Source organism: Vicugna pacos, chromosome 25, assembly GCF_048564905.1.
Source record: "Vicugna pacos chromosome 25, VicPac4, whole genome shotgun sequence".
Lineage (NCBI taxonomy): Eukaryota > Metazoa > Chordata > Mammalia > Artiodactyla > Camelidae > Vicugna > Vicugna pacos.
The window spans coordinates 37,963,268-37,979,589 of record NC_133011.1 but is presented as its reverse complement, the minus strand read 5'-3'; the positions used below and the strand labels follow the sequence as shown (position 1 = coordinate 37,979,589).

Below are 16,322 nucleotides of genomic sequence, written 5' to 3'. Positions count from 1 at the left end.
GCATGAATGAATGAGTGAATAAGGGAATGGCCCAAGCAGGTGTCCTGGGGCACTGAGTGGTGGTATTTGCAGGGTCTGGGGCAGACAGGAATTGATTGACCAGCTGTCCCATGCCCTAGGATGGGCAAGGGAGGTCAGTGGGAGAAGGCTCAGCCAGGACCCTCTGGGAACTGGGCATTAATGGGTGAGTAATGAGACCCAAGAGTGGAAGGGGGAGGGGCTTCCAGACACACAGAAGAGCAGGCGCCAAAGTGGTGTTTAGGAGATGAGGAGGTGGCTGTGTGTGAACCTTCCACCGACTGGGCAACATTTGGACAGAGTTGGATGCCCCCAGATGCCATGCAAAAGGTAGTGGGCTTGTCTCTGCATCAGCCTGGGACCCCACTTCTGACCAGGTGTCCAGGGCAGGGAAGTGCCTCCTCCTTCAAACTTCCCTCTTGGGTCTGTGTCTTCCCGCTCAGAACCCCGCCCCCCCCCAACACACACACAGGACAGGGCTGTGCGATCCCATCAGAAGAGCACCATACCTGAAGGGGCTCCAAGCCCATCAGGGCAGGCCCTCTCTCCCGCTTCAGGCTCACCAGGGCAGGACCTGGCCTCCCCCCAGACTGGCCCTCTCCCTCTACTCTTCCTCCCTGCACAGGTTGCCAGCCTGAGCCGGGCCATCCACCTGCGGCTGTGCTCCGTCCGCATCCCCCAAGCCAAGGAAAACGCCCTGCAGGCCATCACGCTGCTGGCCCGGAGCCACGCCCCCGAGATGGTGGCCACCTTCCTGGACTTCTCCATACCCCTGGACAGGTGCCCAACCCCCTTCCTCCCTCCCCTCCTGCCCACCCTCCATCCTCCCCTCAGCAGGGGGCAGGGCCTCCTCCCCTAGCTCTGCCCTCCTGCCTGCCCCCTCACAGCCCACAGCGGACCCCACAGGGCTGGGAGCTGGGAGAGAGCCACGCACTTATTCATTTACTGTGCACCTCCCGCAGTTGGCTCTGGAGAGGCACCGCTCACCATTCATTCTCTCAGGGGCCCCATAACACAACCCCTGCCCTAGCCTCGACTACCCATCACCTGATGGAGAGGGTCCCAGGACCCAGGGTGCTCCTGGCAAGACCCCGGCCAACACCAAAGCCTTGCCCTTTCCTGCTCCTCCAAGGACCCCCTTTCTGGCTCCCCAGGGGCCACCACAGCCCTGAGACCCCTTAGCTTGAGGGGGTGCTTTCTCCCTAAAATCTCAGCTCTGAACCCCAGGTCTTCAGTCTATATCACCTGCTGCCCCTCCACCACGTGCTTGCCCTGGTCACTCCTTGGACCTTGAGGATGTAACGCCTGGTCGCAGACACCCCTCGCCTGCTGTCCCTGCCCTGAGCTTGGGGATTTCCCCATCTCTCCTTTACCCTGACTTCTCAGTGCCTGGATCCCTTCTCTCCCAGAAAGCCTGTCTTCCATCCTCCCTCAGCCCCGCAGTCTTACCCTTGGCTCGGTCATCTCCAGTTTCGAGCATCTCTCCCCTACCTCTGACCACCTCCCACCTCACACCCTCTGCACCCCAGTGAGTCTCTGCCCTCTGGGACCTCCACGTTCACTGCTTTGCCCACCTTCACACAGTCCCTCACCTGTCCTCGCCACCCTCGTTGCCAGCACGGATTCCATCTTCCAGTGTTAAAGTAACTCCCTGAACACACCCCGAACCCCTTGCCCCCTCTGCCACACTCGGCTGGCAAAACCCAGCTCCCATTCAACCTGGCTCCACCTACTCCACACCTGCACCTGTGCAGCCAAACGCCGGGAGGACGCACACCCCGCCCTTCAAATGCCCAGCCACACTCCTGCACGGGCCCTGCCCTCAGTGCTTCCTGGAAGCCAGCTGCCTTTCCCCGCCCCTCGCCTCTGCTCAGCCCCCAACACCTCTCCCCTCTCTTCACACTCAGCTGCCACCCTTGCCTCCATCCCACTGAAAAACCCTGAAGCCGCCAGAAGAGAAATCCCACAAGCCCTCAGCACCTAAGCCTCGTTGTCAGGAAGCTTTCTCGTCTCCGCGGGGAAGGGCCTCTTTGTTTCTGCCAGTAATGCCTAGTTTCACTGCACTGCGATCCGAGAGTGTCGGCTAACGTTTCCGCTCTGTGGAGCTTGCTGCCCTTTGCAGCAACCTCCGTGCACGCTCCGCAGGCCCTTGAGAAGGTGCTTTTTCCTGTTGTCGGGTGTGGGACTCGCTGCATACCCACGAGAGTTTCCCTGTCGATCGTGGTGTCCAGGTCGCCTGCCTCCTCACCTAGACTGGGTCCTTTTGCCCTGTCGTGTGCTGAGACTGGGGTGTTAGAGTCTCTTATTATCAACGTGCTCCTGTCTGTGCATCCCTCCCTCTCCTGCGGCTGTTACTTCCTAAGGTCGCCACGTTGTTTGGTGCGCCCGCGTCCATGTTACGTCTTCTTCATGAACTGGTGCTTCCAGCGTTAAGACACGCCCTGCCTCGTCACGGTTGGTGCTCTGGGGCTTGAAGTCCGCTTTTTGTCGGGATGCTACCTCTGCTGCCCTCCTTTTCCCGCTTGCCCAGTAGGCACTTGTCCATGGTTTTCTTTCAACCTTTCAGAATCCGTTTGTTTGAGGCATCACCTTATATACAGCGTGTAATTTGGTCTTGATCTGTGATCCAACTTGGAAAGCTTTTTATTTTAACAGGTGGGCTAAGTCCACTCACATGTATTGACATGACTAATGTGCTGAACCTCAACTCTGCCACTGTGCTTCGTGACTGTGTGTGGGTTTGGGGTCTCTGCTTTGCTGCCTGTTTCTATGAGACGTGTGCTCTTCGGTCTTTGGTTGCTGTGCTTTTTAAGTTAGGGAGGGTTGTGTTTTTGCGCTAGGTGTTACCTTTGTGCTCCTAGCCCATTCCGATGCCCTTGTCTCTCGTTTTCTTATTTGCCCTTTTAATGCCTGATTTGTCCATCTTTACTGATGTCCTTAAACCCCCGCCCACTGCCCACGTAACAACCAGTGAGATCATCTGTCTTCCTCCTGTCATCGTCTTTATCCATCTGCGTTTTCAGCTGTACATTTCTTCTTTGTCAAAAGTGCACTGTAGTCACTCACCCCCCACGTGTGTTTGTAGTCAGTACGCACTCATCTCAGTCCCTTTGCCAAAGATTTCCAGTCCTCTCTTAGCCTGACGAAGCTCATCCTCTGACAGACCCCTCAGGAAGACCCCTGGATTCAGAAAACCCTAGGTTCTTTTATGTTGGAAGTTGTTTACTTGAAGGGCAGCTTGACTGGATATAAAATCCTTGGTTCGCATGTTCTTTTATTAATCATCTGTGTTAGTGCTGCTCAGTCACTGCCTTGGTTTGTTCGGGGGAGGTCTGCCAGTGTGTTTTCACTTCTGCCCTTGTAAGCTATTCGATCTCTTTGCCTGGAGACCTTGGAGATTTTATTCTTTTTCTTTGAAACTTAACATTTTTACTAAGAAATGTCTCAGAGTTGACCATTCTGTGTTAACTTTCCCAGGACATGGTGGGTCCTCTGAAATACAGATTTAAGTCTTTTGTTGTTGCTGTTTCTGAGATGTTCTCTTGGTTGTAATTGTTTGTCTTCCAGTTTTATTGAGACACACTTGACACGCAGTGCTGTATGAGTTTAAGGTGTGCAGCGTAATGATTTAATTTACATACATCATGAAGTGACGTCAGTAAGTTTAGTGACCACCGTTGTCTCATACAGACACAGAAGAGAAGGAGAGGAGAATGTTTTCCTTGTGGGGAGAACTCTCAGGATTTACTCCCCTAACAACTTTCATCTGTAACATACATTATATGCTATTATATTTATACATAATATTAATATAACATTATTAATATAGATTGCACCCTAATTAATTAATAGATGTAGATTATATTATCATAGTGCACATTACGTCCCTAGTACTTATTTATCTTGTGACTGGAAGTCTGTGCATTTTGACCACCTTCGTCCAATTCCCCCTCCCCCCACCTTACCTCTACCACAAATCTGGTCTCTTTCTATAGGTTTGCTTGTTTTTAAATGTTTTGTTTTGTTTTGTTTTGTTTTTTAATTTTAGGTGCTAAGTCTTTGAAACATTGTGTGCATTTCACACTTCAGCACATCTTGCTGCAGACCAGCCAATTTTTTTTAAATGTTTTGTTGCTGTTGTCGGGGGGGTAACTTATCTGCTTCTTGATTGGAGATTCTGAGGATTGAACCCAGGACCTTGTGCCTGCTAAGCACTCACCCTACCACTGAGCTGTCCCCACCCTGCCTTGTTTGTTTGTTTTGACGTACAACTGACCTACAACACTACGTTAGTTCCTGGTACACAGCATAGTGTTTTGATATTTCTGTACATTTCAAAACAATCACCAGGTCACCAGGGTAAGTCTCGTTACCACCTGTCACCACACAAAGGTGTTACACTGACTGTGTTCCCCACACTGTTCATTTCATCCCCGTAACTTATTTATTTTCTGACTGAAAGTTTTCCCTCTCACGTCCCTCACCTATTCCTCTCCTGTCACAGTTTGAAGTACAAGTCCTGTTCCGTTGTTTTCCGTCCTCTGAGACTCCCACGGTTCAAATGCTGTTCCTCCTCGCCACTCTTCCGTTCCCACCACTTTCTCTGTGGTCCTTTTCACTCCTCTCTTAAATGCATCGTTATCCTCTTGGTGGCCGTTTTACTTTTTCCCAGTGCCCCTTACTAAATTTTCATTTCAATCTCTTGCACACCTTGATTTTTTTTTTGACTTCTGAATTCAGTCAACTCTCTTTTCCTTTCTTATTAGAGGCTTTTTGGGGGCGTCCTTTTTGAATTTATAGTTCAAGGTGGTTTTTCTTGCCTTCAGAGGCTCGAGTATATCTGCCTGCATCCAGCTGTTGTCTTACAGGTTTTACTGCGTCATGGTGGTGGTTCGGGTAGGAATTTTCTCATTTGATGTGTGTTTGTTTATTGTCGCGGTGGTTCTCTGGGGGGCGGGGTTGCAATAACTCTGTGGATCTATAAATTTTTCTCCTGTTCATGTAAAACTCTTTTGGAGTGTTCTGCACGATTTCAAGCCCCACGGCACCCCCTTCCGTCGGCACAGCGACGTCCAGACCGCAGGTTGTTGCTTCTGGAGGCAGGTGAGAGCATGATGCAGCCTCCAGTCTTTGGGGGGGGCTCTTTTTTTCTTGCAGGGCCTTAATTTTTCTCCTCTTCCGCTGCCTTACCTTCACCAACCCACTTCCAAAGGATACTTCTTCCTTTTATGCTCCTTTTCTCTCCCCAGAGCTGTGCGTCTTGACGGCCGCCCTTCGCATACCCCTCAGCCGCTCTCCTTTGGCCAGTGCCCTGGTTTGCCGGGTCCTCCTCTCTTTTGTCTGTATTTTCAGATTTAGGGTCGACCACACCTTCCTGAAGGTGAAGCCTGGGTGTTTGAAGTCGCAGTGTGGCGGAGTTCTGCTTTCCCCTTTAGTACAACCTGCATGACATATAATACATTCTTTTTTCTGATTCTCTCCCACTGTAGGCTGTTACAAGACATGGGTCCTAGACATTTTTCTGTTTGGGTTGTCCCTCTTTTGCTTATCGATTTCTAGGAATTTTTTTTTTAACTTTAGGGGGATAATTAGGGTTTTTTATTTATTTAATTAATTGTTTATTTTTAAAGGAGGCACTGGGGACTGAACCCAGGACCGCACGCATGCTAAGCGTGCACTTCACCACTGAGCTGTACCCGCCCACTAGGAACTCTTTACGTCGTCGGGATGTGAGTCCTCTGCTGATCGCCATGTTAAGTATTTCCTTCCACTTCCGCGGCTTTCCTCTTCTCTCCCTTCCTAGGTCCTCTGATGGAAAAGGAGCTCTGGGCTCCGTCCTTCTCAGACGTTATCTTATAAAAAAGTCCCAGGGTTTGCCTTTCTCATCCGGGCCTCCAGCCACCAGGGAGGGCTGTTTGTGTAGATGTGAGCCGGGCTCCAGCTCCATCTAACTGTCCAGCATCATTTACTGAACACCCTACGCCGACCCCTGCGTTCCTGCAGCTCCTGGTGCCTCCCTCCTGCAGCCGAGGGCCGGGAGCTGGGGACTCGGCTCGGCGCCCTCTGCTGGATCTGTCCCGGCGCCAGCACCCAGGGCCGGAATGCCTATGACTGTATACTAACTCTCCTCCCCTGACACAGAAGGGCCTCCCCTCCTCCCTCTGCCGGGCTGCCATGGCCCTCCGTGGCCCTTCGCATTTCTGCATAATCCTTACACAGGGTCTATGTAATCGCGTCGCCGAGCTTTCCCGTTTTCACCTTTTCCTCTTTCACCCTTGGACGACTGCTTTTATTGGCCTGGCCCTCAAAGCTGGACGAGGAGTGATCCTTGGTTTGCCCCCAACGTCCATCATCGCCCTGTGCGTGGTCTGCTTTCGTCTAGCTCTTTCCTGAGAGCAGGGATTCTCTTCAGTAACCCAACACACCCCAGCGAGGCCATCACTCGTCCGAAAGTGAGGGCTCGGTTATGAGCTATGTCTAAGGACAGGGTTACCCACCATCACCGGTTTCCATGCCCCTGGCTCACCCCGCTGAGGATCACCTTTCTTTTGTTTCCTTTTTATGTAGTGTGATCACATCTAAACCCATTCCTCAGAAATGTTACTGTAGATTTTATAATTGTACATGAAGAGCATCACATGGCTTGTAATCTTCGGATCCTTTCTCCGCTGACCTGATACTAACCCAGATTTTTGGATCTGGACCGTCTGCTCTAACATAAACCTAGCGAGGCCAGTTTCCCTTCTTCAGTGCTTACTGCATGGTATATCTCTTCCCATTTCTTTAATAGACTTTTTTTGGGGGGAGCTGTGTTTGGTTTGCAGAAAAAGTAAACAGCAATTGCAAAGATCCCGCCCACTTCCCTCGCCTGGCCGTCTCCCCTCTTGTTAACACCCTGCCTTAGTGTGGTACGTGTGTTACAGGCGATGAGCCAGTATTCGTATAATGTCCCCAGTTCACATTACAATTCAGTCTTGACATTGTACATCCTATGGGCTTGGACAAACGTACAATGGCAAGCATTCACTGTTATAGTGCCACGCAGAATAGCGTCCCCCACTAAACCCCGCTGTGCTCTGCCGACACACCCTCCCTCCCCCTTAGCCCCTGGCAACCACGGGTCTTTTGACTGTCTCCATGGTTTTGCCTTTTCCAGCAAGTCATAGAGTTGGACTCATACAGGATGTAGCCTTTTCAGGCTGGCCTCTGTCACTTCGTGATACGCGTTTCAGTCTCCTCTGACCACTTTCACTGCTAGGAATTCTTTTTTCTTTTTCTTTTTCTTTGAAATGATCACTACGGTAAGTCTAGTTAACATTCATCATCATACTTGCTTACAGATTTTTCTTCTCGTGATGAGAACTTTCCAGGTCTACTCCCTTGGCAACTTTCAGATACATGCTACACTGTGCTCACCGTGCCATGCATTCCCTCCCCGTGACAGTTTTATTGTATGACCGCAAGTTTGTTTTTCCTTTCGGCTCTCTGCACCCATGTCGCTTACCTCTGACCCCTCACCTGTGGCAACCACCAGCCTGTTCTCTGTGTCTCTGAGCTGGTTTCTGTTTGTTTGGTTTTGATGGTTTGATGTTTTCATTTTAGATTCCACATATCAGCAAGACCACGAGGTATGTGTCTTTCTCTGACTTACTTCACTTAGCGTAATGCCCTCAAGGTCCACCCGTGTTGTCCCAAATGGCAAGATTTCCTCCTTTTTATGGCACAATAATGTTTCATTTTATATATATATATAATGTATATATATATATATATATCATGTTATATATATATATATGACATCTTCTTCATCCATTCATCTGTGGGTGGGCCATTAGGCTGTTTCCGCATCGGCTGTTGTAAGCAATGCTGCTCTCAGCAAGAGTGTGTGTATCTTTTCAAGTCAGTGTTTTCGTGTTCTTCAGGTATATACCCCGAAGGGGGGATTGCTGGACCAAATGGCGGTTCAATTTTAAGTATTTTGATGACTCTTGATACTGTTTCTCATAGCGGCTGCAGCAATTTGCATTCCCACCATCAGTGCGCAAGGGTTCCCTTCTCTCTGCACCCTTGCCAACACTTTTTATTTCTTGTCTTTTTCATAACAGACCTCCTCTCAGGTGTGAGGTGATGCCTCACTGTGGTTTTGGTTTGCACTTCCCTGACGGTTAGTGATGCTGAGCATCTTTTCGTGTGTCTGTTGGCTTCTGTGTGTCTTCTTTGGAAAAATGTCTATTCAGACCCTCTGCCCATTTTTCAGTCGGATTGTTGTGGGGAAGGTTGTTTGCCGTCTGCCCGTTCGCTGCTGAGTTGTGTACGTTTTCATCTATTTTGGACAGCACCCCCTTTTCACGTCCATGCTCTGCACATACCTTCTCCCACGCCATAGGCGGCCTTTCCATTTTGTTGATGGTCTCCTTTGCTGTGCAGTTTTTAGTTTGACACGATCCCACTTGTTCAGTTTGCTTTTGGTATCAGATCCCAGAAAACTGATCGCCACGGCTGGCATCCAGGAGCTTACTCACTTACGTTCTCTTCTAGAAGTTCTGTGGTTTCGGGACTTCTATGCAAGTTCTTGCCCCATCTTGAGTTAACTTGTGGGTCCAGTTTCATTCTCTAGCGTTTGGCCGTCCAGCGTTCCCAGCACCACGTGTGGAAGAGCCTGTCCTTTCCGCACTGCACGTCCTAGCGCCTTTGCCGTACGTTAACTGCCCACGTATTGGTGGGCCTCTTCCCGGGCTGGGCCTTCCTGACTCGGCTCCCGTAAGCCCACGCCAGCCAGGCTCTCCTCCCCAGCTCCTGCTCAGCCTCCTCACTGGCCCCTCCTGTCCCCCTGACTCCTTAGCATGAGGGCCACAGGGCTCACCTTCAGCTACATTCCCTTCCCTGGTGGCCACTTCCATTCCCAGGGCTTTAAACAGCACCTAAATCTGGGCATCTCCTGAATGTTCACCCCGGCCGGTGGCGGCACTGGGATGCCCAGGCATCGCACACTTGACACATCCAGACCCCCCGGCCCCCCGCCCTTGCTCCTGGGGCCAGACAAGGTGACCCCTTCCCTCCGGCTTCAGGCCAAAGCTCTGCTGTAACCTTGACTCTCTTCTCTACCCCTATAATCCGCCAGCTGGGAAATCCTGCAGCTCCCCCAGCCCCACGCCACCACTGCCTCAGTCAGGACATACGTACTGCCACTGGGTGCCCTGGCCTGCTTCCAGCCCTCCCGCCCAGCAGCCAGTGTTAAAAATTGGACCATGTCTCTTCTTTGCGCCAAATCTTCTGGTGGCCCCTGCCTCATTCAGAGTCAAAGCCAAAACCTTTACTGCAGCCAACAAGTCATGCCGCTGCCTCATGACCTCACTGTCCTCCCGTCCTCCCCCTGCTCCCTCCACACCGGCCATGCTGGCGCTTGAACACACGAGAATGCTGCTGCCTCAGAGCCAGAAGGCCCTCCCCACGCCCTCAGAGCTGCACGCCTCTCCCCTTACACCTTCAGCTCTCTGCTGGCATCCCCTTCTGTGTGACACCTTCCTGACAGCGTGACCTGAAACTGATGACACCGCAGATGTGTCCCACTGCCACCCCCTTCCCTCCCCTGCTCTATGCGTGTGGTGCAGTGTCTGACATACCCTTGCTTGCAGCTTGTCAGATCCCAGGGGGTCACTCCCAGGCCATCTCTGCTTGGTCCCTTGGGACGTTGCCTGACAGTGACAGTGCTGGTCACACAGGTGCCAACCAAGTGATGGATGCCCATGGGGAGCAAAACAGAAGTCTTGGCCCTCTGTGCACCCTCGCCCCTGGAGGATCATCTCACTTAAGCCTCTCCAGGCAGGCTGCCCCCTCCCTAAGAGGTGAAGTGACTTGCCCAAGGTCACCTAGCCAGCACGGGCAAAGCGGGGATCTGAGCCCAGGCCCTTCTGACTCCAAAGGACCCTCTCCTTCCAAATGGATGGTGACTTTCTCTGGAGTCTCCCAGAGTCCTCTGAGCCCACCCAGCCCAGGGTCAGATGGGACTGAGGTGGCTTCAAGGGCAGGGCCACCTTTCGGTCTGTCTTAAACCTGGAGGTGGCAGCTCATCCAGCCCCAACTGTGCCCTCCCAGCCCCCACCCCATCATTCCAGTGTCCCTCCTGCTCCCCAAACCCCTCCACACAGACTCAGGCCCAAAGACACCTAGCACAGAAAACAAGGTGGCCGCTGACATCTTAGAGAGCTCCAGTGCCCACCGTGTCCCCTAGGTCTCGCAGAGACAGGACCTCGGACCAGGTGGAGAGACCATGGGACTAGGCAGGTCTGGCCTCCAATACCAGCTCTCTGTTATGAGGCAGAGCCCTAATCAGGGCCCATCCTGTCTCTAGTCCTCTGTTTCCTTATCTACAAAATGGGCACAAGGACACTGCAAAGCTTTGCACACACCAGTGATGGCCCCTAACTTGACCCAGGTTGGGCCCAGGGGAGCTGGACCCCAGCAAACCCAGGCCTAGGAAGAAGCAGCCACGGCAGGCTTCCAGGAGGAAGCAACTTTAGGCTGAGTAGGAATAGGTCAGGTGAGGAGGAGTTCTCCAAGCACACGTGGAGGTCCGGAGACAGGAGAGGAGGGAGAGCAGGCAGGCACTAGAGGTCAGAGGGCAGGGGTCAGAGAGTGACAGCTCTAGGCACCAGCAAGACTTGTTCTGACGGTATTTGGGAGTCACTGAAGGTGACAGACCGAGTCAGAGTCTGCAGCCAGGGTGAGAAGGGCCTGGAGGAGAGACCTGGAAAGTGGAGAGACCCAGGAACATGAACCAGGGCAGCAGGCCCAGTCTCTGCTGAGTCCCCCAGGCCACGCACACTCCTGTCCCACCCCCACTCTTTGGGCCCCTCCCCCCCACCTCCAGGTGCTCTTATCCACCCCTCCCCAGCCTGCCCTGTCCGGCAGCCTCCTCCCCGGACCCTGGTCACGGTGGCCGGCAGGGGACCCAGCCTGGTCAGGCCAGGGTTTCAGTGCTGCCCTCTCGGCCCCTCTCTGCCCACAGTCACGCCTTCCAGTTGTGGAGGGCCCTGGGGGCCGAGCAGCCTGTGAGCCGCCTGGTGCTGGCCATGCTGCTGGCCTGGCTGCAGAAGCGGCCCCTGCCCACCAGGGCCGGCGACGGCAGCCCCCAGCCCAAGGAGAAGGCCTACCTGCGCTCCCTGGCCGTGAGTCTCTACCACCCAGCCCCCTGCCCCTGCAGCTGGGCCCGGCTGCCTCCACTGTGCATTTAGCCAGACACCGGGCTGGGGTGCCCACTGAGCTCCAGGCCTCAGGGAGGGGGGGCCCCATACCCAGGCTGCAGAGCCCAGTCTGGGGGTGACCACACAGGCGCTGGGTCCAAGCCCAGTGCCCCACTTCTGGGCCAGGGATCTGGACCACTCCAGCCAGGATCAGGCAGAGAGGAAGGGCGTGGAGAGGTACGTGAGCCTGGGTTCTGGGGGGACCTTAGAGGCTGCTCCAGTCGCTCCCACACTCCTGTAGGAATCACCCACCCTCACCCCCCAGTTTTCCCTGTTTGCACATCCCCAGGAACAGGGGGCTCACTCCCTAACACACCACACCTGCCCCCTTGCCTGGACTCCGACAGGGCAGCAGCTGTTCCCCAGCTGTTCTATTCCAGGCTAAGCACCCCCACCCTGGAGCCCCAGAGCCGCGGCCTGGAGCACAGAGCTCCCCCTCCCACCTGGAGCCCCCAGACAAGCTGCTGCCTGCAGCAGAGGGGGTGATGTCTGAATCCTGCCTCCTGGCCCGCCCTCCGTCAGCCCTGCTCCTTGACACCCCGAGCCCCCGGACCCTCCCTCTAGGAGACCACACTCAGCCTGGGGTCAGCCAAATGGCCTTCCCTGGGTCCCGCCGTACCCCAAGCCCTTGCCCTCCCCCATCATGGCTCCTCAGTGCTGGCCCCCCACCCTGAGAATAGTCTGGACCAAATTCCTCTCCAGGTAGCTCTGCCTTCCATAGCCACTTGTCCCCCATCATTCATTCACTGGGCACTGCTGTGTGCCAGGCTGTGTGCTGGGGGAGCACTGGCTGTCAGGGTGATGGAGCAGAGGGGCCAGGCAGGAGGCAGTGACTGAGTGCAGAGGGCAGAGTGGTGGGGGAGAGGGAGGACCCAGGCCTGCAGGGAGGGGTGCAGGCATGGATGGTCCAAAGGGAGAGCCATGCCCTGAGGGAGGGTCCTGGAGGCTGTGGGCAGGGACAGGGAGGCGCGGTTGGGCGTGGGTTTGGTGGGAAGGCTGATCCACGGGCCTGGTCCCTTCAGCATCCCCTCCACCCTGACAGGCCATGAACACGCTGCATGAGCTGCAGTTCGCCCAAGAGTTCAAGAAGGCGGTGCAGGAGGCATACCCCAAGCTGCTCCTGGCCCTCCTCACCCAGGTGCACTACGTCTTGGAGCTGAACCTGCCCCAGGAGCCCCCACCCAGCCAGGAGGCCCCGGAGGCCCCGGGGGCGGCCACACCCAGCCCCCGGAGGTAAGGCCCCGGCCCCACCCCAGGCAGAGGGGTGCACCGGCTTCCCGGGGCTGAGCGACGCAGTGCCACAACCGGGCAGCTTAAAGCAAAGGCGTTTTCCCCCACAGTTCTGGAGGCCAGCGGCCCGGAATCCAGGGCTGGCTGGGCCGTGCTCTCTGAAACCCGTAGGGGCCGCTCCTCCTGCCCCCTCAGGCTTCTGGCGTCTCCCGCCGTCCTCCGTGCTCCTTGTGTGCTAGAAATATCCCTCTCACTTCTGCCTTCGTCTCCACTGGGTGTTTCTGCACCTAAATTTCCCTCTTATAAGAATACCAGTCATGATGAATTAGGGTCACCCTAATGATCTGATCTTAACTCTATTCCATCTGGAAAGACCCTACTTCCAAACGAGATCACATTCACAGATACTCGGGGTAGAACCTCAACAGAAGTGCTGGGGACACAACTGAATCCCCGACGGACATGAGTCCAAACAGCCACTGTGGCCAGTGCAGTGGTGAGCGCGGTTGGGGGGGGGTGGGGCAGGGTGCATCCTGCCTCCTCGTCACCATGGGTGCCTGGCAGCAAAGAAAGCCCATGACTGCTGGCGTCCAGGGACTCCAGGTGCCCACAACAGCACACCATGTGTTACCCAAATGTGGTCCCTGCAGGGATTCTGCAAAACGAATGTTGTCTTCCCCTTTTATAGATGAGGAAACTGAGACTCAGAGAGGGTCAGAGGCTTCCCCTGAGCCTCACAGAATGTCCATGCATTGCTGAGCTGGGGCCTGTAGAACAACAAGGGTGTCCGCCCCGCCACCACTCTGCCCCTGGAGGCAGACGCCCTCTAGGTCCCCTTGCACGTGGCCCTGGACCTTGACACATTTTTGCTCTGACGTCATGGGTGTTTGCTGGCCTCTTCTGCCCCCCATGAGGGACCAGCATGGACAGGACTCGTGTGGGAGGGTCAGTGTCTCTCAGCCTGGGCTGGCAGCCTTGCCTTCCCTCTGCACGAGGTTGCATTCTGAGAAATCCAACAAGCAAGTCTTTAAGAACCACTGGGGCCCGACTCTTTTCATTTGTTTGTCTTATGATGTGCTTCACACAATTTGTCAGTTTGAAGAGCTCTCCCCAAGGCACGTCACTGAAAAATAATGTCACTACTTCTCATATTGCTTCTGAATCCAAATGTGCATAAAGTTCCTTTTTTATTCAAATCAACCATCCAAAATGCATGAATCTTCCCTAATAAGCTAATAAAACATTCTCCCAGAAATCGGAGGGTTAGGAGAAAGCCATGATGAACGGCCTCGATCCATCAGCCTCCCTCCCTGCCCCCAAGGGGTCCAGCCTCCCTTGCTCTCCCTGCACCCACCTCGCCTCCTCCACACCTAGATCAGACCAGAGTGTGCCTGCGCTCAGAACCCTTCCTATCTCTCCCCTCTAACTCAAAGAAGGACCCATCCTTATGGTGACTCACTGGCCCTCCCTCTGGCTTCCTGTCACCTCCAGGACCTCACTTCCTGCCACACACATCCCACTCACACCCTCTGCTCTAGCCTCAGCATCTTCCTGCTGTTCTTCAAACCCAGTGCCCTCCTGCCTCAGGGCCTTTGCACTTGCTGCTCCCTCTTCCTGGTATGCTCTTCCCCCAAATAGCCTCACCTGTCGTGGTCTCCCAACCACCTTCTCTAACATAGCGGCCATACTCCCCCTTTTCTGTAGTCTCCCGCAGCGCCGTGTCTACTGCTGTTCTCTGTGCCCCATACAATGGAGGCCCCTGGCCTTCCTCTGAGCAGGTCCTCCCCACAGAGGAGGGTGGGGCTCCAGCAGCCTGGGCATAGTTCATGGGCTCTGGGCGGCCCATCTTAGCTTACATGCCTACCCCTGAACCAGTTGCCTTGGCCACAGGGAAGTGTGACTCTGACTGAGCAGGTCTAGCCCCAACACCCTCCCTGGAGCTGGGATGGACCTTGGTCCCCCTCCCCCCAAGGAAAACCGTGATGCTGCTGCCCCTCAAGGGGCCACAAGCAAGGCCGGCTAGTCAGCTGTGATGCCGGGGAGCCGCCAGCAGCCACTCCCAGGGCCTCAGAGAGCAGCACTGCCCAAGTGGATTGCTGTGGTCTGGGGTCAGAGGCCAGGCAAATGTGGTGGTACCAGCAAGGGTGGACAGGGGCCAAGGAGGGATCTGGGCACTCACTGCTGAGGGGCCCACTGTCTTGTGGGTGCCCAGCAGCATGGGGGTGGCACAGAACACCTGTGGCAGCCATTCCAGACTTGAGGCAGAGTCAGGTTAGTTCTGGGCCTCTGAGGTTCCTGATGTCCTGTGAGCTGGGCTGGCCCCTGGGACCAAAAAGTGAGGGTTGGGCTCCACCTCTGCCAGGGCAGAGCAAGCACTGCCAGCCCTGCCTGTGGGACCCTCCTTTCCTTTGCCTCTCTGATGAACAAAGCCCCTTTCTTTTAGAGACATCACCTGCTTTGGTCAGTTCTCAGCCAGATCCTCCTCAAGCCAATGTCCATCCTGCGCTATGAAGGACTTCTCATTCCTCTTGTTTCATCCATTATGGTTGAGTCTCTTTAACTCTAATGGGGCATCTCATTTCTCTTTATTTCAAAGACACTCCCTTTGACCACTTATAGATATAATCCAACATATTTCCCTTTTTGCCCTGGCTGCCAGGAAGCTCATATATAAAGTTAATGTTCATTAATCCCTCACTGTGGTTCCAGGAGGCCTCCTTTTGTTTCTCACCTCCTGATTAGGTCTCTTTTAAACTTAAAGCTTTAAGTTTAATTTAAAGCTTCTTTTATTTGAAACACTATTCACAGCCCTGGGTTTTGGCAGCTGACAGGGAACAAATAAGCAATTGATAATGATGTGCTGTTTGGGGCATGAACCTGAGCTAAGATTTCATTCTCACCTCACTGTGAGCATTCAAGGGGTCTCTCCATCTCATGGTCTTGGTTTCCTTATCTGTACAATAGGGTTGGTCCCTCCGCAGGTATTGTGTGGGTCAGGTGCAGTGAAGGACCGGGCAGCCTCTGATCTAGGGTGAGCCTGGACACATGGCTGATGCTCTGGGCCTCAGTTAAGGGGTTCAAGTCCATGACCCCAGACCAAGTGTCTTGTCTTCAACTTGCCCTGTTCGGAGCACTGCGGCCTCAGGCCCAAGGGGTCCCTGGTTCCTTGGATCTGCAGGGGCTGTGACTTCCCAGAGCTGAGCAGGGGTTCCTGAGCAGGGAGGGATGATGGGAGGTGTGCTGCTCTGCCCCAGCCTGTCATCTCATTACCACCCGAGTCCCCTGCAGCCCTGCTCGAACCTGCCTCCTCCCCTAGTCCCTAGCCTCAGCCTCAGCCTCCCTTCCACTCCGTGCTCCCACAGCTCTTGGTCGAAAAGAGTAAGAAAGGATGAACGATTATTGGCGATCCGGTCAGTACTTGCTGTGTGCGCTGTGTGCTCCAGTCTTACTATTTAATGAACACAGACAGCGCCACACTCATCACCAGAGTCAGTCCTGCTCACCGGAGCTCATAGCCCCGTGGACATGCAGGCAGGGTCAAGTAGCAGCCCAGTGACATGGAGAGTGCCGTGACACAAAGGGACAGCCTCTGCAGAGGATGAGCTAGGGCACCACCTACGTGTGGTTCCCTAAGGACCCCGCCCCTGAACACAGACCTGTGTGATGGTTGGAGGTCACCAGGTACCACAGGGAGGGCAGAGAGCCTTCCAGGCCCAGGGACCCCAGAAGGGAAGAGACAGCAAGGAGGTGACTCCAAGCCTCACACCCAGAGCAGTGGGGAGCCACAGAGGGCTCTGGGCAGAGGGAATGATAGGACCCAGTTGGTGCTGG

At 54.4% G+C, this 16,322-nt stretch overlaps 1 protein-coding gene across 8 annotated transcripts in view; it reads left to right on the top strand.

Moving 5' to 3' along the window:
• Positions 1–16,322, top strand: part of LOC102542810 (maestro heat-like repeat family member 5) — a 62,461-nt gene that overhangs the window by 37,768 nt on the left and 8,371 nt on the right. For all 8 annotated transcript variants that reach the window (XM_072949820.1, XM_072949818.1, XM_072949822.1 and 5 more), the window contains 3 exons: positions 644–798; positions 11,027–11,186; positions 12,304–12,494. In XM_072949820.1, coding sequence (XP_072805921.1) covers positions 644–798; positions 11,027–11,186; positions 12,304–12,494 — 506 coding nt within the window. The remainder of the gene's footprint in view (positions 1–643; positions 799–11,026; positions 11,187–12,303; positions 12,495–16,322) is intronic.